At 36.2% G+C, this 23,333-nt stretch overlaps 1 protein-coding gene and 2 pseudogenes across 1 annotated transcript; 1 reads left to right on the plus strand and 2 right to left on the minus strand.

The window, feature by feature from the left end:
• Positions 1–2: 2 nt before the first annotated feature.
• Positions 3–4,537, minus strand: LOC100655893 (olfactory receptor 5J3-like; annotated as a pseudogene).
• Positions 4,538–8,598: 4,061 nt separating this feature from the next.
• On the minus strand, positions 8,599–10,073 carry LOC111748991 (olfactory receptor 5AS1-like; annotated as a pseudogene).
• Positions 10,074–20,995: 10,922 nt separating this feature from the next.
• Positions 20,996–22,642, plus strand: LOC100656467 (olfactory receptor 5F1-like). Its single transcript, XM_003423009.3, has one exon. It carries the CDS (start codon positions 21,122–21,124, stop codon positions 22,076–22,078), a length of 957 nt encoding a protein of 318 aa, XP_003423057.2. The 5' UTR covers positions 20,996–21,121; the 3' UTR covers positions 22,079–22,642.
• Positions 22,643–23,333: the final 691 nt, after the last annotated feature.

The raw sequence follows: 23,333 nt of genomic DNA on the forward strand, positions 1-23,333 counted from the left end.
ACTGATTAATGTCAGCTTAGCAAAGGCACGCACAGGATTCAGTCCAGTGGGGTTTATCTTCCACAATATTGACCTTTTGCAGCATCTTTCACATCCTTATTCCTAAGGCTGTAAACCAGCGGGTTTAGCATGAGAATCACCAATGTATAAAATACAGCAGAGACCTTCTCCTGCTCCAGTGAATATTGGGAGCTTGGCTGGATGTAACTAAAAGTCGCAGACCCATAGAGTAAAGTCACAGCAGTCAGGTGTGAGGCACATGTGGAGAAGGCCTTGTGCCTTCCTTCAGCTGAGCGAATTCTCTGGATGGCAATGATGATGCGGACATAAGAGACCATAATGATAACGAAAGTGAACATTGCAATAACCCCAGAGAAGCTCAAAAGCAGCATCTCATTGGTATGGAAATCAGAGCAAGAGAGTCTCAAAAGAGGAGGAATATCACAGAAATAATGGCTCACAATGTTAGGACCACAGAAGTGTAGTTTGAGCAAGCCTATCGTATGTGTCAAGGAATTAATGAGTCCACCTAAGTAAGACAAAGGACCATCTGAATACAAACCCTTGTATACAACAAGGGATTAGCTATCGCCACATAGCGGTCATAAGCCATCATAGACAGGAGGATGCCCTCTGTAGCCACATATACCACAAAAAAGAAACTCTGTAGTACACAGCCAGAAAATGTGCTGGACTTATGTTCTGATAAGAAATTTACCAGCATCTTAGGAGCAAAGACAGTAGAGTAGCAGATGTCACAAAAAGAGAGGTTGCTAAGGAAGAAGTACATTGGAGTATGAAGTCGAACACTTAACCGAATCAGAACAATCATCCCCCAGTTGCCTACCAGAGTGATGCAATAAATGAGAGCAAAAAGCAAAAAGAGAGGGAGTTGCAAATTTGGATTTTCTGTTAATCCTACCAGAAGGAACTCCTTCACACCTGTATGATTCCAACCTGCCATGCACTTAGGTTTATATAGCTCTTTAGTTGTGGAACAAGATGATATTACTTAGATGAAAAACATTATGGCACCTTCATGATCCCGTATCCATAATTGCACAAAGCATTTAGGCTTGCCCTGTAGTCATATGAAGAAAATTAACTAACTTCAGTTTGGGGCCATATGTTCGCTAGATAATTCCTATAAAATGACTCAAGTTTTTGGAACTAGAGATTATTTTATTTCCTGGTTCTCAGTTTCCACATCATAAAAATGGGGTTAAGAAAACTCTACCAGATCGTGAAGCTATTAATTGGTAGAACTGACATTTAAACCCGTATATGCCTGACTCTAAACTTCTGACTTTATTTTATGATGTATAGAAGCCCTCTGTTTTTATAACTAATAACTGAGTAGCAAAAAGTGATAACAAATTTTCCCTTATCCTATCACTAGCTTGTTCATATTTTTTCACACCCAGTTCTGGAGATGGTGCTGACTTCCATGAAATGCAATCTCCTTCCTTTCCAGTTCTCAGGATTCAGACATCTTTTAGCTTCATTTTCTGCCTAGATCCCACATTTGGAAGATTGATGACTCTACTATCCCGAAGACTTGATTTGTGAAAAAGAGAAAAAGTAACCCTTTCATTGGCTATCTCACTAACACCCAGAGAAGGAAGAATATTCTCTATTTACACTTTTCCACTTTTGTGGGTATTCACAGAATATACTTATGTGTTTTAATTGTCACAAATATTTGCTCCTACTTTATATAATTTTAATTAGTTTATATAAAAACTATTCTCTATAAAAAAAAGAATTGTTTTTCCACTTTCTGTTGTTCTATTCCCCCTCCTGGATATTACTCTGTGCATGTATAAATTTATTAACTTTTCTACCTTTTTCACGCACTTTTTATGTCTCTCTCACTAAAGGATAGATTGCATATCTGCTTACCAGTTCAATGAACATGCCCTCTCTACAAGGCACCATTTATGGCATTAGGGATCTAAAGAAGGATGTATGAGCTTGCCTTAGCTATCTAGTGCTGCTATAACAGAAATACCACAAGTGGATGGCATTGACAAAGAGAAATGTATTCTCTCACAGTCTGGGAGACTAGAAGTTCAAATTCAGGGATCTAGCTCCAGGGGAAATCCTTCTCTCTCTGTAGGCTCTGGGGAAAGGTCCTTGTCATCAACATTCCACTGATCTAGGAGCTTTTCATCATAGGGACCCTAGGTCCAAAGGACATGAGCTCTTGACTCTGCTTTCTTGGTGGTGTGAGGTCACCATGTCTCTCTGCTTGCTTTTCTCTTTCGTATCTCAAAAGAGATTGACTTAAAACACAACCTAATCTTGTAGACTGAGTACTGCTCATTAACTACTTCTAACCCAACTTCATTAACATCATAGAAATAGAATTTACAACACATAGGACAATCACTTCAGATAACAAAATGGTGGACAATCACACAATGCTGGAAATCATGGACTAGCCAAGTTGACACACATTTTTTGGGGGGGACACAACTCAGTCCATAAAGCCCTCATGGAACCTGACCTCTTCCATGTTAAGATTTGGGTAAGGCTGGGGGGTAATCTTCAGGTTATTGCTAAATCAAAATAAGAATCTCCATTCTTGATTTACAATTCATATTCTGCCCATATTTTCCATCAGTGACCATAGGAAGCATAGGGAATCTAAGTTCAACTATTCCACAGAAAATAGGAAATACTTTGGCTGGAAGTAGCAAAGAATTTTTTTTCTTCTTAATGAAACTAGTTCATAGGCTAGGGAATCAAAAGGTATTTATAACCTGGAAATAAATAAATAAAGGACGTGAAGGGACATTTGTGTGTGTTTCTCAAGAGCAACCAATTTTCTTCTTCTGGGAGGCCGTTTATGGGAATATCTTTGGAACATCATAGAATAGGGCAGTCTGGGTTCTGATATAGCTCTGTCCTTGACTTTTTGTATGTTTTGCCTATTACAAATAAGCCATGAAAAGGAACTAAGGCACTAAAGTTGGTATAACACAAAGTAGAATTTGTATAATATTCCCAGTTACCTTTTACAGATACAGAGGAAAAAAAAAAAAAACGAAGTTCCTGCTGCTTTAACTGGCATGCAGTTTCAAATTGTGGATGTAGCAATGGGCTGAGACATGATACTGATGGACAAGTCTCAACACCAGAGCACAGAAAAAAGCATTCGTGTGGAAAAGAGAGGAAATCAAGTGTACAGAGAAGGAAAATACGTTCTGAAGATTGAAACCAGTTGTTTTTCAAGCTTATGTTAGTATAGGATTCTCAAGGAATAAATTAAAGTCATAAATGAAGAGAGTAGATTTTTTAAATCTAAATAAAGGTTAGAAAATACGTATCTTAATGAGTATTTATGATGACAAACTACATAAAACTCTATTTTACCCCTTTTTTGATTGGCAGTGCAATTATTTTATTTCAATTAAAAAAAGTCATAGCTGGAGGGTATGGGGAATGCAGCGCTAAATAACCGCTAACCTCATGTGTGTGAGAGTGTAACGGTGCTCCACAGGGTTCTCAGTGGCTGATTTTTCAGAAGTAGATCACCAGGGCTTTTTTCTGAAGTGCCTCTGGATGAACTCAAATCTCTAACCTTTCGTTTAGTAGCCCAGTATGTTAACTGTTCTCAGGAAAGTGCTTGATAATACAGTTAAAAAAAAAAAAAAAATCAGTGGCTGTGGAGTCGATTACAAGTCCTAGTGACCCTATACGACAGAGTAGAACTGCCCCACAGTGTGTCCAAGGAGAACCTGGTACATTTGAACTGTCAAGCTTTTGCTTAGCAGCCAAGCTCTTAACCACAGTGCCACCAGGGCTCCTGATACTAACAGTTAATGTTTATTGAGTGCAGTTATTTTTATTTATAAACAATATAATGGCATTAAGTATTATTATGTTCTATAGTTTAGACTGAAGGAAATTGAAACACCGAGAGGTTAAATAGCTTAACCAATGTCATATGGGTATTAGTAGAGGAGCTGGGATTCAAACCCAGGCCATCTGGATCCAGAAGCCATGCTTTTGATTCCTCTGCCATATACTCAATCTTATATTTCACCCAGTTTCTCTCAAGTACTTGCCACCAGTGTATGTCCAGCTTTCCAGCAATAAACCAAGTCCAGGTGCTCAGGCATTTTTGCCACACCTTCTACCCTCAGGGCCCTATCAAGCATTTCATTGCACTTCAGGCTGCAAAATGAAAGGAAAGATATTTTTTAAGAAAAAATAACTCAGGAAAATCCTGTCTCATTACTTTTAATTGCCATTTTGCCATTTTTCTTAGATTTCTTGAATTTCTGTGGATTTTGGCACCATAATCAAAAGGCAGTATTTTTCTAATGAATTCAAACACTCCACATGATTTCAGCCAGTTGCAGTTATATTTCTAACAACTATTTTTCTTTGTGGAACTCATAATACAAAACAATAAGTAGAGAAAAGTGCTATCGAGGGTCAAGGCATGATTTGCTCCTGTCCTGTTAGAGCTTGAACTAGCAAACGGATTCATTTTGTCACTAAATGCAGGATTTTTGTTACCACTCAGTGATGCCATCCAGATAAGTCTCCTTTAAAATACTAATGAGTGTGCATATTCTCTTAGGAAACATATTTTAGAGCCTAATGACATACTTAGGGCCCTGGCGGTACAGTGGTTAAGAGCCACAGAGTGCTATAGCAGCAAACCAAAAAGATTTGCAGTCCAAATCCACCAGCTGCTCCTTGGAAACCCACTGGAGCAGTTCTCCTCTGTCCTATAGGGTTTCTATGAGTCAGAATCGACTCAATGGCAATAGGTTTGATTTTTTTTTTTTTTTTAGTGGCATACTCGTATGAAATTATTCCAACATTCAGATAAATATCTTGAAAGGTCATGTTCAAATAATGGTGTTTGATTAAAAAAAATAAATTTCTCCTAGTAATTTATTTTTTATTTATGTCACCAAAGGAATATTAGAAAATATTCAATCACCAGTGATCAAGGACACAGTTGAAAATAAAGATATTGATGAGAAAATAAGAATGTTGAAAACATTTCTAATTACAGTGAAATAGGGAGCCCAGCCAAATGGCTATCAGAAGAGTTAATGCTTATCAAAATTATTCTCTCTCCATCATATGAGACTATGCCCAGTTGAAAACCAGAGCTTACCTACCTCGGTGTGTGGTTTTGTGGGGGTTTGCCTATGAAATATGATTTTGCTGACACAATAAAAAAAATTAATATTTATACAATAATTTATTAAAATATATAAATATATTTAATGAATTGTCTTATGTTATAACATATTATTACATGCAGATAAATATATAACTGATTAAACACTACGTGAGATCTTATATATTAGGATATAAATTCATAGTTGTATACATGCACTTGCACTTTTAAACAATATACACTGAATGGTTTATAATTTAAAATGGTTTATAGAACTAAAGAAACAAAAAAAAAAACGAATACTAAAACACCATAAAACTTCACACACACAAAAAAAATCTTTCAAAAACGCTGGCATACTGAAACCTGCAAGTGTGGCTTAGACAGTGTTATTTAAAGAAAATATGTTAATGTAAAGTTATTTAATTCAGGCACACTAGACATGTAGTAGGAAGTAGTAGCTTGATATAACAAAATATGTCCCGGGCTCTAGGGATAAAGTTCCACTTGCAAGTTCCAGTTTTGTTACAGACAAAATGAAGTAACAAACCTAAAGAAAGTAGAAAATAATTCCTAATACCTTATTATGACAATTGTAAAGCAACATTGACTCTAAATGATTGCCAAAGATTACTATTGTATAAGACTGTAAAGAAATCATTTTCTTTAAAATGTAGCTAAAACACATAGCAATTATCAGGTGTTATGATTTAAGGAATTTTCCATAACGGTATAAGTAACTTTAAATCATATTACATTTCATTAAAAAAAAAAAAAAAAAAAAAAACACAGACATCAGAAAATAGTGGCTATAGATATTTTGTAAATATTGTCTTTCCCCATAAAAAGAGGACAGCTCTATTGAGATACCAACAAACCACAAGTTAGGAAGTTGTATTTTCTGGCTCTTTGGGAATAATACTAAGGCTATAGTACCAGATTTTTTAGTATGAAAAGAGCACAAAACGTTAGAATTATAAAAATAAACCTACATGATAACTTATTAAAGATACAGCTAAGCAAAGTTGAGAGTACATGGAGCTTCTAGTGAAGGAAACCTGGTTCCCATGATTCTTAAAGGGGTTTTATGTTTGGTTCCTTTTCTTTTGGGAACACAAACTGGAGCTCATTGCATAGATGTGAGTCTCAGATGTCCACAGGTTGGATTATTAACATTCTTTCTGGTCTCTTGAGAGTAGAATTAACCATAAGTCTGCAGGCCCTCTTGATCATTGTTCAGAAGATACCTCAGCTTTTCACTGTGGTAAAATAAATTTCCCTTTGTAAAAAAAAAAAATAATATATCTTTTCTAAAACTCAAACATCATAGTATGATGTCACAAAACAGATGATAGATGCAATTTCAGGACCAAAGAATTATATTGTAATTTGTCATGTTGACTACAAATTAGGATTTTATTTGAATTCCAGAAAAATCAAGAAACGGCATTCCCCACAAGCAAAATAATCAATCATTACCAATACTTCTGTAAATGCACACCTTTCCAAAAAGCAGATGACCAGTGTAGGCCAAATGGTGGGCTACATAATTTTTGTGACAATATATCCACTAGTAAAATGTGAAGTAACACTTGTTAATATAAAAAGCCAAAACAGGTGAGCTTTTTCTAAGAAATCAAGGGTAATGATCAACATACCAAGGTAGATTCCCTACTGGCTGCCCTCCTAAAAAGCTACAGGGGAAGTAGTTACAGCTTCATGTTAAGGCAATCAATACTGGTAATCAATGCTGAGATATAACTCAGAGCACAAGTTCGGTCATGTCATCACACACCTCATCGACTGCACTTTCAAGCCGCTGGTTAAGATGGGTAAGAAGGTGATGTCCCCTTAACCACAAAGGCTGAAGAGGAAAATCAGGTTTCCTGCCCTGATTAATCATATATTTTCATGAACGTGCTGTTACTTCCCAAGTGATAAATGTTGAGGAGACAAAATTGTGATATGGACAAGCTTCTCTGTTTTATTCCATTTCAGTTTTCATCAGGAGAGGCACTTGTGCTTCTATAATCAAGAGACATAAAAGCCCACAGCAAAAGGACCAAGGTCCTTCTCTTGGATAATAATGTCCAGCTCTGCCAGGTTACCTAGCACCTCACAGAAAATCAAATCCTATCGTCTTAAAATCAATAGTAATATGATAACGGTAAGAACAAATAAGCACTATATGCTGATAAAATGTGCCAGACATGGTTGGTTCTAAGAGCTTTTGAAAATATTCTAGGAAATTTGTATCTATTTTTTTATTACCTTATTTAATCCTCAAATCATGCATGTACTGGTATTTTTGTGTATATTAATTTATTTGATTTTCAAAACAATACTATCCAGTAAGTAATACTTATTGTTTCCATTTACAAAATAGGACATCGAGGCACTCAAATAAGACAATATTTCATTGCAAATTTATTTGGCTGAATTTTTATGTTAAATTGACAACCGGATACATTCAGTACGACTAATGCAGCCATCTCTATTTTCATAATTACTGCAAAATATGCAGTAATATACATTCATATGTGTGCAATTTATTGTTTCAACTCTTTCAAGATAAAACAAGAAGTAAACAGACACTGAAAAATCCGAAGTAGCCACAGAAGATATGTATCTTAATGATAAAAATTATACAAGAACAAAGTTGCTTACAGTTCAATTAGTCTGCATTGTCAATTTCCATGAGAAAATTATCAGAGCAATTATTCACCTTTTCTAAAAGATATTGTTTCAAAGGCTATTTCAGTACTATATGTGTAAATAATAAGTAATTTATAGAGTTTAAAATCTTAAAGGTTTTCACAAATATTCACTGTGAATGGAAGAGTAGGGAATCTTTTGCAGCAACACTCTAGCCCAAAAACAGCTAAACTTCACTATGATCTGATATTAAAGAGCGTATTGCTATATACCTTCTGTCCGATTTCCTGAGAACCAATGAACCCCACCTCTCCCGACACCAACTGCCATCTATCATTGGTAATATCAACTTTCCCTGATAATAAATGCTATATTCGTACAGAATACAGATTCACTCTCCCGAACACAAACTGATAGATTTATCCATCCATCCATCTACTCAGCCATCCACCGTTCACCTACCTAGCCATTAAACACACATGTAATAAGAACATGCAATGTACCAGGTGCTATATAACAACAACAACAACAACCCATTGCTGTGGAGTCGGTTCCAACTCATACAAAAATAAACCAATAATATATGTTCCCAGCAGCCAAGGATCGTCTAATATAGGCGGGTTAAGAGTAGGTCAACATATATCTTCAATACAGCATGATAAATAATTTAATGAATAAATACATAGAGTATTTTAGGAACACTCACTGGAGAACAGTTAAGCTATCTTAGAATTAGAAATGGTTCACACAGTAGAAGCATTCCAAAAACCAAAAAAAAAAAAAACCCAAACCCACTGCCATCAAGTCGATTCCGACTTGTAGCAATCCTATAGGACAGAGGAATTGCCTGATAGAGTTTCCAAGAAGGTCCTGGTGGATTCGAACTGCTGACCTCTTGGTTAGCAGCCATAGCACTTAACCACTACCCCACCAGAGTTTCCAGTAGAAGCATTAGAGAGGGAATATTTCTGGAAGAAAAGACAGAGAATTGGAAGATGTTGTTGAAAAGTTCTCTTTATTTTTTAGCAAATATTGATACATTTAAAATTGTTGAATCATAAGCTGTGCATGGGGTAGTAGAAAATGGAGAGATTAGAGGGGAGATTAGTCCTCAAATATTCTCAAATGAAATATGTTTTATTTTATTTTTATTTCCATTAATTTGAATGTCCAGTACCTTTCCAACAGTTTTTTTGAGAGCATTCTTCACATCTTTGTTTCTGTAGCTATAGATTATGGGGTTAAACATGGGGAAGACAACTGTATAAAACACTGCAACTACCTTATCAGTATCTAGAGAATAGCTGGTGGTAGGACGTAAGTACAGAAACAAGAGCGTCCCATAGAATAAGGTGACAGCTATGAGATGGGAAGCACAGGTAGAAAATGTTTTGCTTCTGCCTCCTGAGGACTTGATGCTCAAAACAGTAATGAGGATACAGAAGTAAGAGGTAAATATGACCACAAAAGTGCTGGTCTGGATGAAGCCACACAAGGCAAAGAGCAGAAACTCATTGATACTGGTATCCGCACATGACAAAGCCAGGAGAGGGGGGATATCACATTGGAGCCACAAAATGGCAGCCTGAATGTGAGGCACACATGCACCAGTGAAGTCATACTTCCACTGAAGTAGGCCAACGCAACGAAACAGAGGCAGATTTTCCTAGTCATAAGTGTAGAATAGAGTAATGGGTTGCAGATGGCTGCATAGCAGTCATATGCCATTGCTCTCAGGATGAGGCACTCAGCATCAGCAAAACAAGCAAAGAAAAATATTTGTAGTGCACAGCCATGGGTAGAGATGCTCTTCCCAGATGCTAAGAAATTTACCAGCATTTTAGGAGCAACTGCTGTAGAGTAACTGATGTCTAAGAAAGATAAATTGCTCAGGAAATAATACATGGGGGGTTTGAAGGCTTGAATTGACATTAACTAAGATTATCAAGCCCATATTTCCTACCATAATTAACACATACAGCATGAAAAATACCAGGAATAGTGTGACTCCGAGAGGTAGATAATCTGTGAATCCAACAAAAATGAACTCAGTTGGCCTGGTATAATTATTCTCCAGCATCTTCTTGGTTTTCTTATTTTTCTCATTCAAGATAGGTGTTATCAATAGAGAGGAGTTGACTTCAGTGATGAATGAACTGAGGAGGTCATTCTTCTCCTTTTTAAGGAAAGAAATGAATGGTTAGTAAAATCAAAGTGTTGTATTTTCTCTGGCAATTTTTTTTTTTTTTTCTGTTAAAGGATATAATTAGAACTCACTCTCAATACCAGATGATTTCACTCAGAAGGTGCTGTTTTGTGATACAGTAACTCATTAAATCTATGGACATTAGGATATACTATTAGATCCTTTCAAGCTGAAAGAGGCTTACCTGATGAAACCTGGTACGAATTATGAAAATTGGCAGGCTCTTTAGGGGCAAAGATCAATGTTTCCTACCTTAAAATCACATTTTTCTTTGTAAAGACAAAGAGTTGAGAAAAATTCTGGGGAAAAGAAATGCTCACAGATAGACTAGATAGTTCCACAGAACTAAACTTGTGATCCGGGAGGCAGCCTAATACAGTAGTGAAGAGCACAGTTGCTAGGCAAGAGATGACTGAGTTCAAACCTTAGGTTTGATATTTAATGTTTGTGTACTCTTGGTAATGCTACTAAAACACTCTGTGACAGAGCAATAAATGAGTAAATATATGTGAATTATGTGACTAGAACATAACCTGTATATAAGTGTTTATTAAATATAATACATTAAACATAAACTGATTTTTGTTTCTATTTTTTTCTTATTTTATTAACTTAAACTATCCAGGTGGTTGTCTCAAAATTGATCTTGTTGTTGGCTTCACGGATATGTCTTAAGCATGATCTAGAGTCTCTTACAAAGATAAGCCTGTACTTGTATGTGTGTGTGTGTGTGTGAGTGAGCGTGTGTGTGTGTCTGCAAATAAGCTAGAGTAGGAACGGAGAATTCTACAGGCAGTTAGAGAACTGAAACGTTACAGGTAGCTAATGGAAATAAACATCCCTAGTGGTGCAGTTGCTAAGCGCTCGGCTGGTAACCAGAAGTTTAGTAAAAGAAGAGTTTTGAAGATTTCTGTCATGAGTACAGATTTAACAATTTCTTCTTCTGCTGTGTCTTTGGATTATATGTTTTAAAGCTGTGTAATTCAATATTAGACTGTGCTATATGAATTGTCATCGACAGTTATGTAACTAATACATGAAGACTTATGACTGTTATATTTTCTTGATAGAGTAACTTATCAAAAAAAAAAAAAATACCACTCTGCCTTTTTTTAAAAAAAGGCTGCATAGTACTTCTGATGTTGAAATAGTTTCCACTGTTATAGGAATTTCACAATAAATTATTCAATTATAGAATATTACTGTTGGAAGGAACCTCAGCAGTGATCTAATTTATATCTTTATTTTAAGTCACATTTACAAGATTATCCAGTGAGTGACATGTCCATTAATCTTTTTAAAAAGTGTAAATCTGATCCATAAACAGGTTACAAACTTCTTGAAATCAAAATCCAACTTTCCTTCTTTGAGCCGCCATGGCATCTAGAAGACTGTTTGGAGTGGTTCAATATTTAATTGTTAAATGAGAGACCAGGTCTTCTAGATCAATTTCACTGCCCTTGAAGGATTCATCTCACACTGTTTTGAACTCAGATTAATCTCCTAAAACAAGTTTGGCCCCATTGGTTCTCATTGAAATCTTACCTGACAATGTGGCTATTTCTGAAAGGTGTCCATGAATTATTTTCTGTTTGACATTCTGCTTGAAAGACTTATGTAGAAGAAAAAAAAAAAAAGAAGAAGAAACCACAATAAATTCACTTGTTCTCCTTTTCAAATTATATCGTGTTGTGATGGCCAAGACACAGAATCTGGACTTAGGCAGAATAATTTTAAATTCAGGTTTGACTCTTAATCCATAAGCCATAGAACTTCTCTGTTTATATTTCTGTTTCTGTTTAATTAGCATATTAATATATCATAAGGTTGAAGTCAGGATTAAAATGTGTAACTTATTACAGTACATTTTTACCAGGTTTGTTATCTCGTGGATACATAGAAAGTTCTCACTATTTATGATCAGTTATTATCATCATTGCTATCACTATTACACTATTGCTGTATGTGGTCCTGTCGATTCTGACTTACAGCAACTCCAATGGACACAGTAGAACTGCCCCATAGGGTTTCTGAAGGCTGAAATTTTTATGGCAATACATTGCAGGTCATTTCTTCTGCAGAGCTGCAGGTAGGTTCCAACTGTTGACTTTCAGTTAGCCTAGTGCTTAACCATTGTACTGCCAGGACTCCTTACCATCACACTAATATCATTATTATTACTTAATAGTTCAATATCTAGCTTTAAAACTGTAAATTTTCTGAATTTATATTTATAGGAACAAATACAAAATGATCAATCATATTGTGAGTGCATATATGCTGTGTGTTCATAGAATCTGAGGCTTAGTTTACAGATTCAGGGACTTAATTAGACCATTGGATTCCCCCAAATTTGAAAAATAGCTCACTCACCTTTCCTCTAATGGCAACAAGGTGCCCAACAAATTGGACAGTGGTATAAAATAATTTTTTTTTTTACTTTATTTTCAAAATGCCATGGATATGGGTGGGCTCAGATCCATGTCACTACTGCTCTTACTCCCTTACATGTACAAACACACTCAGGCTATGAGAAAAAAAAAAACAGAGAGTCAACAGAAATACATTTTTTGCCTAAAGTTAGCTCATTATTATTGCTACATTCACAAGAGACAATTTGCTGATGCTTTGGGAAGTCACCTATCTCAGCACCATCTAGAATTTTGAATGTGGAATTTATTTTGTATGAGATGTTGGTAACATTTCTCTCCAGGTTTTAGAAATCGTCTTATAAGGAGTGATTATTTATCTTCTAGCCTCTGACAAATAGACCATTGTCCCAGGATACTCCCCAATCCCAGGAGATCTTTGGATAGGCAATTACTCTGTTTCCAGTGGTGTGGCTGCTTTCTTTTAAAAACGAAAAAGATAAAGTTAACACAATTTACTATGATAAACCACTTAGAACATACCTCTGCATTTTTGGGAGATCTTTGATTAAAATAGCAATAATTACAATAACTTTAACTGTGCCAATCTATAGGAAAAAAAAAAGCTTTCTTGTTCAAATTCTGTCTCTGAGTAACCACTATCAATTAAGATATTCAAAGAGACTTTGCAGCAGTTAGTTTTATGTGGAAATGTCAAGGTACAGACTGACTACTATTGAGAAAAATGCCAATGGCCGCGTTTTTGTTTCTCAGTTATAGGAGTGACTGGGAGGAACTATGCCTTGAATGATAAGATGCAGTGGTAAGAGCTTAATACTCACCCAACATGGGTTTGACTCATTTTTTATTCACAAGAGTGACATTGACCTTAGTTAGCCTTTTTTTAATTTGAAAATTGTGAATAATTTCCCACATTATCAGATTCTTGAGAATTAAGGGAGATAACACATATAACTATTTAACACCACGTTCAGCAGATTGTATTTGTTTATATGACTATTAGCTTTCCTTCACAATTACAGCAGTACTTACAGCAATATTTCCTAATACTTTCAAATGCAGCTCTTGGTTTTAACTTTCTTTAGATTATTGACACTGGAACAGTCTTATACCCTTCAGAAGCTTAAGGTGCACGGAATGCAGAGTAGATAAATGTATGGCGCCAGGCTTAATGCAAACAATTCACTTCATTCCTCCATCTGGTGAGAAATTTAAAAAAGTTTTTTTATAGCTTTTAGGGGGACTTCTTTTCTAGTAGGGTGAAGATCTGTGTTTTTAGGGAAAAAAAAAATTCCCTAAATCAAAACAGCAAAGTACATGAAGAACTAAAACGTGGAAAAATTGCAGAGTTAAAGGAAGTACCACAATTATTTTTTTCTTTTATTTTTTCTTCTTTTTTATTCCTTTTTTCCTTCCCTCTATCCTTCTTTTCTTTCTTACTTATCCAATCCTCCCTTCCTTCCCTTCCATCATTTCTTTTTCTCCCTTTTTCACTCATTCACCCACTCCCTTCCTTCCTTTTTTCCTCTTCCCTTCCTTTTTCCAGTCCTCCTATCCATCTTTTCTTTCTTTTTCTTCTATCCTTCCTTCCTTCTTTCCTCCCTCCCTTCCTTCTTTCCACCCTCCCTTCTTTCCTTCTTTTCTTCCTCCCTCCCTTCCTTCCTTCCACCCTCCCTTCTTCCTTCCTTTCTTCCCCTCTCCCTCCTTCCCTCCTTCCCATCCTTCCTTCCTTTCTTCCTTCTTTAGTAAATCTACAAGTCTGGAAAAAAATTAATAAACATTTTCCTAGGTGTATTTTTTAAAAATTTAATTGAACTTTTTTCTTTCTACTTGTAATGCATAAATTATTAAAATGCAAGGATTATCCTTAATTATAGGGTAATAAAGTATTTTTCCTATACGAAATTTGGCTGCAGACAGCAGAAAAACAGCTAAACAGTTTTCTTCACTTTAAAAAAAAAAAAAAAAAGACACAAATTTGCTGAAAGGATATTGGGTAATTCATAGAATTCACAAGGAAGCTGGAAAGACAGGTTGAGAAAACTGGCAGGAACCAAAGGAAACACAACATAGTGAAGATCTCCCCATAGGAAGAGTTTACCTCATACATGGCAATGCTGACATCACTGCTGGGTTTGCTGCCCTAGCATCACCGTCCCTAGTAACTTGCCTACTTGATGCCGGACGGTAGTTTCCCTAAATACCCAACAGTGCACTTCTGCATTTTGACTCTGATGCAGATACGGTGAATAATCTCTCATTTTTCATAACTTTCTAAAGACTTAAATTCAGAGCTGGGACTTTAAATTCATCAAGCCTAGTTCACATGGCCAAGCTTTTGTTAAGGAGCTATAAGAAGAGATATCTGTTTCTTTTGGCTGCCTTTGTGGGGGCCTGAAAAGCACCTGTGGTGTTCTCAGCCTCCAATTCAATGGCAAGACTAGCTCCCACTGTGCACCCTGGAGGAAATAGCCCTCCCTGAATATAAAATCCTCTAAAGCAGCTGAGCTAAGAGTTACATAAGTAGGGTAGAAACATTTTTCTAAGTGTGTCATCACTTGAACCCTTAGCCTATATTAGGTGCTCCGTCCCCATACACCTTCCTTGAGCCTCCTCTTCGTTATCAATTTTATTCCTTCAGGTTCCTGATTGTCTGATCAAACCGAAACAGATCTTTCCACAAAGCGATATAGATGAAACTGTTTATATTTGGAAGCTCTGCTTCCTGGGTGCATTCTGTAACATTGTCCAATATTCTTTAGAAATTCCAGTTCAGAGGTTATAATCTAGCAGCAATCCATTCCTTGTAGCATCTGTCATCTCCTGGAAAGCCAGCTGCCAACCAGGCTCAGGTTGTCTTTCACTCCTGTTTTACCTGGACATAGAGAGCTCCCCCCAACCTTTGGTGGGGTTGAAGGAAGTGCCGCCCTGGGATAGGAAAGTAAGGGAGGGGCTCCTGGAAATCACTCAGACTTCAGGCCGAGCTTCTGATCTATGGATTCCGTGAGGTAATAACATTCTTCAGGGAAGGTTTGTCTTTACCAGTAAATTAGCCTTATAACTCTGTGCTCCTAATAGAACATTTGGGACATATAATAACCTGGTGTGCCTGGGTCAGTATTCAGTCTCAGTCACCATCCAGTGGCAAGTCAATGTTTATTTCTCAGTGTGGGAAAGGGGAACTCTCGGAAACAGGTATTTGTTATATTTAAAATATCTAAAGGTCTTTGGTGCTCCATATTACACGTCAATATACTAGGGGCACTGGGGTCTGGGTATCTGGGGCAACTGTATCCAAAGAACAAAAGTATAGAACTCTTTGTACAGCAGTCTGGAGAATGCTTTCTTGCTGTGGATCCTACACAAACTTGCTTAGCTTTGAGACGATTCACTCCGTGTGGCAAAAGTGAACTCACTCATGTAGGATATGTAGCCTCCCAAACTGGAAGGGGCCTACGAATTAATTGCTTTTCATTGTAGGTGGTGGTGGAGAGTACAAATTTGAACAAAGTATGCTTCCATTTGGTGAGGATATCCCAACGTGACCAAGATGACTAGACTCATAGAAAGTACCCCAAGGGAGAGGTGGTGGCGGTGATGTTTGTCACATCCTTGTATTTTTATTTTCACATACTTGCATTATTTAGCAAGGCATCTAGATTGTGGATATTTCCTGTTTACACATTATATTAACCTTCTGGTGGACAGGTGAGCCATTTCATGGGAAAGCAAGAAGCAAACTCTTCCCCTCTCCCACCCTTGCTGCCTCGGATTTAGAAATTTAGAGACAGGTACTGAATTTTTTACTGAAAGTTCTTTGCTTCTCCTGCATCCCCACCCCCAAATAAAAAAAGGAAGAGTAATTTTGGAGGTATGATTGCTTTTTGTGGGATATGAAGGTAAAAAAGCATTATCCATAGCAAAAGCTGCATTCAGGGCACCATGTGCTGTATTTAAGAGGACAATATATGGAATAGCAGGGAAAAATAAAAGTATGCAGCTTATCAAATTCATAAAAATAATTCCCTGTTGTTCTGAAGATAGTGTAGTGGCAAAACTAAGGAGTTAAAATACAGTTGAGTAAGAATCAACACTACTAAGATTTTGATATTGGTACTGTGCTGTAAAGAGTTAACTTAGCAACCTTGACTACTACCCAAAGCCTGTACAATCCAAAGATCTTCAGATCTGGCCCTTGACTATCTCCTGGGAAGTCAGCTCTGAGTACTTGAATGTCCTGCCTGATAAGAGTGTCTTTTTATACCTGACTTCTTGGGCCAAGTAGGTAGTTTATACTAACAAAGTGATTTACTCTGAGTGACTATTTTCTGTTTGTTTTTTTGTCTTTCTGTATGCCTGCTTTTGGCCATACTATATCTTTTTGATCTCTGAGGTTATACAGGCTAAAGACTGAATAGCTAAGGTCAACCATACCTGTGCTTCATACCTACATGACTGATCCTGAATAAATGGAAGCCGGTGCTCAGATGAGCTTCCCTGTTTGGCAATATTTTTTACACGTTGTCACAAAACATTGCTTAGAGAATTAAGCACTCTCTGTTGTATTTCACTGGAAGGAGACAACTGGAAGTTCAAGCCTGGTTTCTCCTGGGCTCCTCCTTATGTGCCTTTTTCCTTTGCCAATTTCAGCATGTATCCTCTCACTGTAGTAAACCATAATGATGAGTATAATGACTTTATTGAGATCTGTGAGATCATTAAACCTGACAGTGACCTTTGTGACCTCTGACCTAGGTATTACATTCTGAAAATATCTTCATGTATTTTGTTCTTCTTTTTAAATTAAGATTTTAAAGATTCAACATAACTTAATTCTTCTGTATAAAAAAATAGAACTTAAAGTCTACATGTATTTCAGCAACAGAAATGGCTACAAAAAGACATATTTTTCCTACACTCTCTTTAAAATGTATTACATGAATTTCCCTTATTAGTACCAAGAATCTTATTAGAGTAAAATGTTAGCATCCTGAGAATAATCCTTATATAAATGACATACATAAAAATGTTCTCAGTCTAAGAACCAATGATATATAAAACTAATCATTTATAAACGGAATAAGGAGCCCTGACAGTGCAAACGGTTAAGTGCTCTGCTGTGAACCAAATGGGGATAAGCTCCTGGGAAGAAGAAACTGGTGATCTGTTTCCCTAAAGATTGCTGTTGCTCTTGTCAAGAAAACCTTATGGAACAGTCCTACTCTGTCACATGGGATTGTTGTAAGTCAAACACAACTTGACAGCACCCAACAACAAAAACAACATAAAACTGAATGAATTAAAGGATTTTTAAATTTATACCTTAAAATATAAAGAAATTCATTTATTTATTCATTATTTCATCTATATATATTTATTGACTAGCTACTACATGGCAGGCACTGTTTTATTTTACTGGATAGTGATTTTAAAAGTTTGTGCTCTGAGAAAGTTTATTAGGAAAGTAAAAAAGTGGAAAAAAATAAACAGGTAACTGATAATGGTAAATACTGCTATGAATGTGTCCTATGAATACAATTAAAAAGGTTTTTGTAATTAATGGCTTCATGATTCCTTTGAAGTTTAGGTAAGTTTTTTAATTTTTTTTAATTATAGAGAAAATGACAATCATTTAATAAAATCAAGATATATGGAACTCTGAATCAACAAGAATAAAGTACCATCTTTTTTTTAATGTAAACCAATGATTAAGAAAAAAAATTAGCTCATTTCAATATACCTTTTCAAACTACTTTTTTACATAGTTTTTTTTAATAGTTAAGTAAATAAACATGCAAAAATATGGAACTTACTCTACAACTCATAAACTTCCATTTGATGAGTACCCAGTTTATACTGAGTCAAGAAACTATAATTGCCAGAATACTAGAATATATCTTCTAAGCATCTTCAGTGTAAACTAGTATCTGAATTATCTAATAAGATGAAAGAGAATAAGAATAAAAATACAGATAATAAATATATAAATACAGATAATGCAGGTTGAATAGATGTGTAAATTCTTCAGAGTCTTCAATAAATTAATAAGTGAAACAAGTCCTTTGGATTTAGCAAAAAGCAGGTAGCTGCTACCATTCAAAACAAAGGTACTTGTGGTGAAGACACACTATAGAAGGTCTTCATTGTTGGTAGTTGTTGTTGTCTAGTCAACTGACTCAGAACAACAGAAAAAAATATTGCCTGGCCCTGTGACATCTTCATGATCATCGGGTTCTCAAGTTTATGGTGGTCTCTACTCAAAGATCTGTTTCCCATTCCTCCTGTCTTTAGAAAATAATTCTAGTAAGCTCAACATTTTAGCTCTTAAAATATTCACTTTTACATAACACAAACACATATATTGTTACAAAAAATACCAACAACATTTGTTATCATCAAGCCAGTTTTCCCAGCTAGCTTTCTAGTCCTCTCTGGTCCATTTTTTAAAAAATTTTCTACTACTGTAGTAGTCTATGTTGTTTGTCTATATTTCCCACATTATCAGAGGAGATACAGGTAGCAGAACAGTAAAGTTTGTACCTGTGAACATTATACCCTTGCTGGTAAAATGATCCCTTAAGGTGTCCTCCAAGAATGATGAACACCAAAGACATAAGGGAAAGATTAGCACAAGAGACAGAAAGAGCCAGAGAATACATCAGCCTGAGACTAGAATAACTAGGTGGTACCCGGCTACCAACGATGACTGCCCTGACAGGGAACACAACAGAGAATCCCTGATGGTGCAGGAGAACAGTGGGACGTAGATTTTAAATTCTCATAAAAAGACGAGACTTAATGGTCTGACTGAGACTAGAGGAACCCCAGAGGTCATGGTCTCTGGACCCTTTGTTAGCCCAAGATTGGAACCATTCCCAAAGCCAACTTTTCAGACAGGGATTGGACTAGACTGTAAGACAGAAAATGATACTGGTGAGGACTGAGCTTCTTGGCTCAAGTAGATGCATGAGACTATGTGGGCAACTTCTTTCCCCAGGTGAGATGAGAAAGCAGAGGGGGACAGAAGGTGGTTGAAAGGACATGGGGAACACAGGGTGGAGAGGAGTGTGCTGTCTTATTAGGCCAAAAGCAGTTAGGAGTACATATCAAGGTGTGTGTAAGTTTTTGTATGAGGCTGACTTGATTTGTAAACTTTCACTTAAAGCACAATAAATAATAGTAATAATAATAAAAAAAGATATTCCTCCAAGTCTGACAAAGTTTTATGCAAATAGATTTTCCTTGCGTATGGACATCCAATGAGGCTTATCACATCTTTTTTCGCTTGTGAATTTGGTCTAGAAATACTATTGTATCACCCCTTATAGAATGATAGTCACCGACAGTAATTGCAAACAACCAAGAAAAAAAGAGTTGAAATCATAAAAATAAATTTGGTATGGTTATCTAGTTTCCTATCTGCTCAGGCAAGAGTATTTCTTTGAAGATGGTCACAAAGAATACTAGGTAGTTTCCCATTCTCCTTAATTTCACTGGGGAACAGAGCTGAATTGTAGGTTAAATTTACCCAGATGTACACACACAGACTAAAGAAAAATACAAATTTGGTAGTGCTCTATGTATTCCTTTGGAATAAGCTAAAAATACCAAGAAAGAAGAAATGTAAACGGTCAATTAAAAATTGAATTATCTGCCTTTGGTGAAGAACTTTAATATAACACGGAGAGCAGAAGCCACACTATGACGCCAGCTCCACAGGTCTGATTCCAACAGCTTTCAAGTACATATACATGTGTCCAGTGTCATATTGTATTTCCTTTTGAGATTAAGCTTTCTGTCTTTAGAGAATTGACTTCACAATTAATACCTACATCTAATCCCCATAGCTCCTCAATCCTCTTGAAGGAAAACAAAATAAAAGTACCTTAACATGTATTTACTCAGAAGGTATCTCAAAATTTACAAGGTAATTCATCTTTACACTGCATTTAAAAAAGAATTAAATTTTTCTTTTTTAACCTCCAAATGAGAACCTTAATATTAATGAAATTGATAGACTACACAGGTAAGATACTCTCTGGGAAGGACGTTCTAAGGATTTCATTCACTGGGGTGCAGAAATACCCTATCTGCTATTAAATGACATTAATTTGGTATATGTGTCATCCTCGTAACAAGAACAACCATTTGGCTCACTGTACAAAATTATTCTTAAATGTATAATGCGTGTCAAAGTATCTCTCAGATTTAATTGTCAAAATTTTTCCTACTTAGGGTTATACAAAAGCTATTTCTAGGGGGGAATGTACGAATTTTGGAGAGATGATCATAGTGGTTTTAAGGGAGAGAAAACATTATCTTTGAGTTAAATCCACATAACCGTAAAAAGAACCAAAGAAACTTCAGCAAGAATATTACTATCCTTTACATTTTAATGTGGGCTGGCATACAAAGAAGAGAACAACCAATGTTACATTTGCAGAAGCTGAACTGGAGTCTGTGGACTTAGATAAGTGATTTAAAAGTCCTCCAACCCAGTTTCAAAACAGAAAATCCTTTGTTAAAACAAAATACATTTTCCAGTAGTACTCTATTTTTCCTCTTCAGTCATTTCATTTACTATTTCATTTTATCCTAGGTTTTTATTTTTTTTTCCATATGTAAATATCCTTATTGACATTTCAACTTCTTCCTGTAAGCTTTTGGAGAGGGAAATATTTACACTTGATCCAAAGTTTAAACAAAATCGCTTTGTAACAAATGACCAGAAAAAATCATACCTCACTGACCGAGTTCATCCTGCTGGGATTAGCAGATGCCCTGGAGCTACAGATCATCCTCTTTTTGCTCTTTGTTGTGATTTACACACTCACAGTCCTGGGGAATGTGGGGATGATCCTGCTAATCAGGGTGGACTCTCGACTTTACACACCCATGTATTTCTTCCTGGCTAACTTGTCCTTTGTGGGTGCTTGCTACTCGTCCACCATCACCCCAAAGATGCTGGTAGATCTATTGTCTGTGAAGAAAACCATCTCCTTTGCTGGCTGCTTCCTGCAGATGTATTTCTTTATTGCCCTGGCAACAACTGAATGCATCCTCTTTGCGTTAATGGCCTATGACCGCTATGTGGCCATATGTAACCCACTCCTTTACTCCTTAATCATGTCCAGGACAGTCTGCCTTAAAATGGCGGCTGGGGCCTTTACAGCAGGATTGCTGAACTCCATGGTTAACACAAGTTATGTAAGCAGCTTACCATTGTATGGTTCCAATATCATCCATCACTTCTTCTGTGACAGCCCCCCTCTTTTTAAGCTCTCTTGTTCTGACACACGCCTGAATGAAAGCATCTTTTCCACTTTTGCTGGTGTGAATATGGTTGAAACTCTGCTGGTCATCCTGACTTCCTACTCCTACATTCTCTTCTCCATCTTTCGTATGCATTCAGGGGAGGGAAGGCACAAAGCATTCTCAACCTGTGCCTCCCACTTGACTGCTATAATTCTGTTCTATGCAACCTCCGTCTATACTTATCTGCATCCCAGGTCTAGTTACTCCCTGAGTCAGGATGAAGTGGCTTCTGTGTTGTACACAGTAGTGATCCCCATGATGAATCCCCGGATCTACAGCCTCAGGAATAAGGAAGTAAAGAAGGCTTTGTGGAATGTGACTACCAGGAAAAGAACCCCTTCATTTCTGATGCTGCCTGGTTAATTTTTCTGAACTAAATTGAGTATTTAGTTATTTCCCGAACAAAATAAAGTTTTTGATTAACTTCCAAGGGCTAATTCAAACATACAGGTTCTCATTAGAATATTTTCAAAGTAAAAACATTCTTTTAATACTCAAATATCTGTATCTAATTAGAGATAAGATAAATTAGACAAATAATAACAGGGGCATGGATGTTCTATGTTAAAATCAGTCTATATGGTCACTGGGTCTTTTAAAATAGAACTTATTTATAATGCACACTTGGCTGTAGAAAAAAGGAGATTAAGTATTTAGAGACAAAAGACACAATATCACACAGAACTAGCCATATAGAATATTTTGGTCCACCTATTCAATGTTTTCCCATATGCATTCCTTTTTACCACTTGTTAAGATAACTGTTAGCTATCTATAACATATTCCATAAATGCTTTGAAGTTATAATGGACTTTTTTTTTAATTTAGTGATATACATCACGGAAGGGATGTTTAAATCAAACTTCAGTACTAAACTTTTATTACACTTTCAAGCTTTTATCTTTCTATTTCTCTTTCCCTATCTATACGCACCTACATTTGTTAAAGAATGAGTGTGCCTTCATGCAAAAATTGGCTCTTAAGGACACTGCTGACTGATTTGAATGCGCCAATGACAGCACTCCTTTCATTCTCTGACCTTTTTCTTGAAACTTTCTGAACCCTTCTTCCCCTTTCTGTCTTCCAGAGTCACACACACATAAACACACATCAAAAAAAAAAAAAAGGGACAACCCACTCAGCTATTACAAAGGGTTCCAATAGATGACAGACTTTTAAAGGAGTTAGATGAGTCTTCAATGGATGAATCTAACACAAACTCTTTATTAGGTTCTTGATTTTCTTCATAGAAATCTTCTTTCAATTGTTAATAGAGAGCAATTGAAAGTCACCTTAATATAAGTAGGAAGCACAATTAATATGGAGGTTGCCATCAAAGGTTTACTTACAATGTGTGTTTTAAGGAAATTATGTATTGATCAAAACATCGCATAATGAAACAGTAATATTATGTGGCTTCCGCTGTAAAACTTAGGGATAGAAAAAACGTGTTGGAGAAGCAATAAAGTCATTCCGATGTTTGGGGTTTTCAGCATGTCTTATTTTGAGCCATGTTCTCAGCTGTCTAACTCAGCTGTCCTCAATCTGATTACTCTCATTTACAAAGTCTACAGATATTGCCATCTTTGGAAGCTAGTACCACCTCCTGATGCTGGGT

The sequence above is a fragment of the Loxodonta africana genome, chromosome 22 (genome assembly GCF_030014295.1).
Source record: "Loxodonta africana isolate mLoxAfr1 chromosome 22, mLoxAfr1.hap2, whole genome shotgun sequence".
Taxonomy (NCBI): Eukaryota; Metazoa; Chordata; class Mammalia; order Proboscidea; family Elephantidae; genus Loxodonta; species Loxodonta africana.

Coding starts and splice junctions, on each gene's coding strand:
- LOC100656467 (XM_003423009.3), top strand. CDS start 21,122: ATGACCAGAAAAAATCATACCTCACTGACCGAGTTCATCCTGCTGGGA.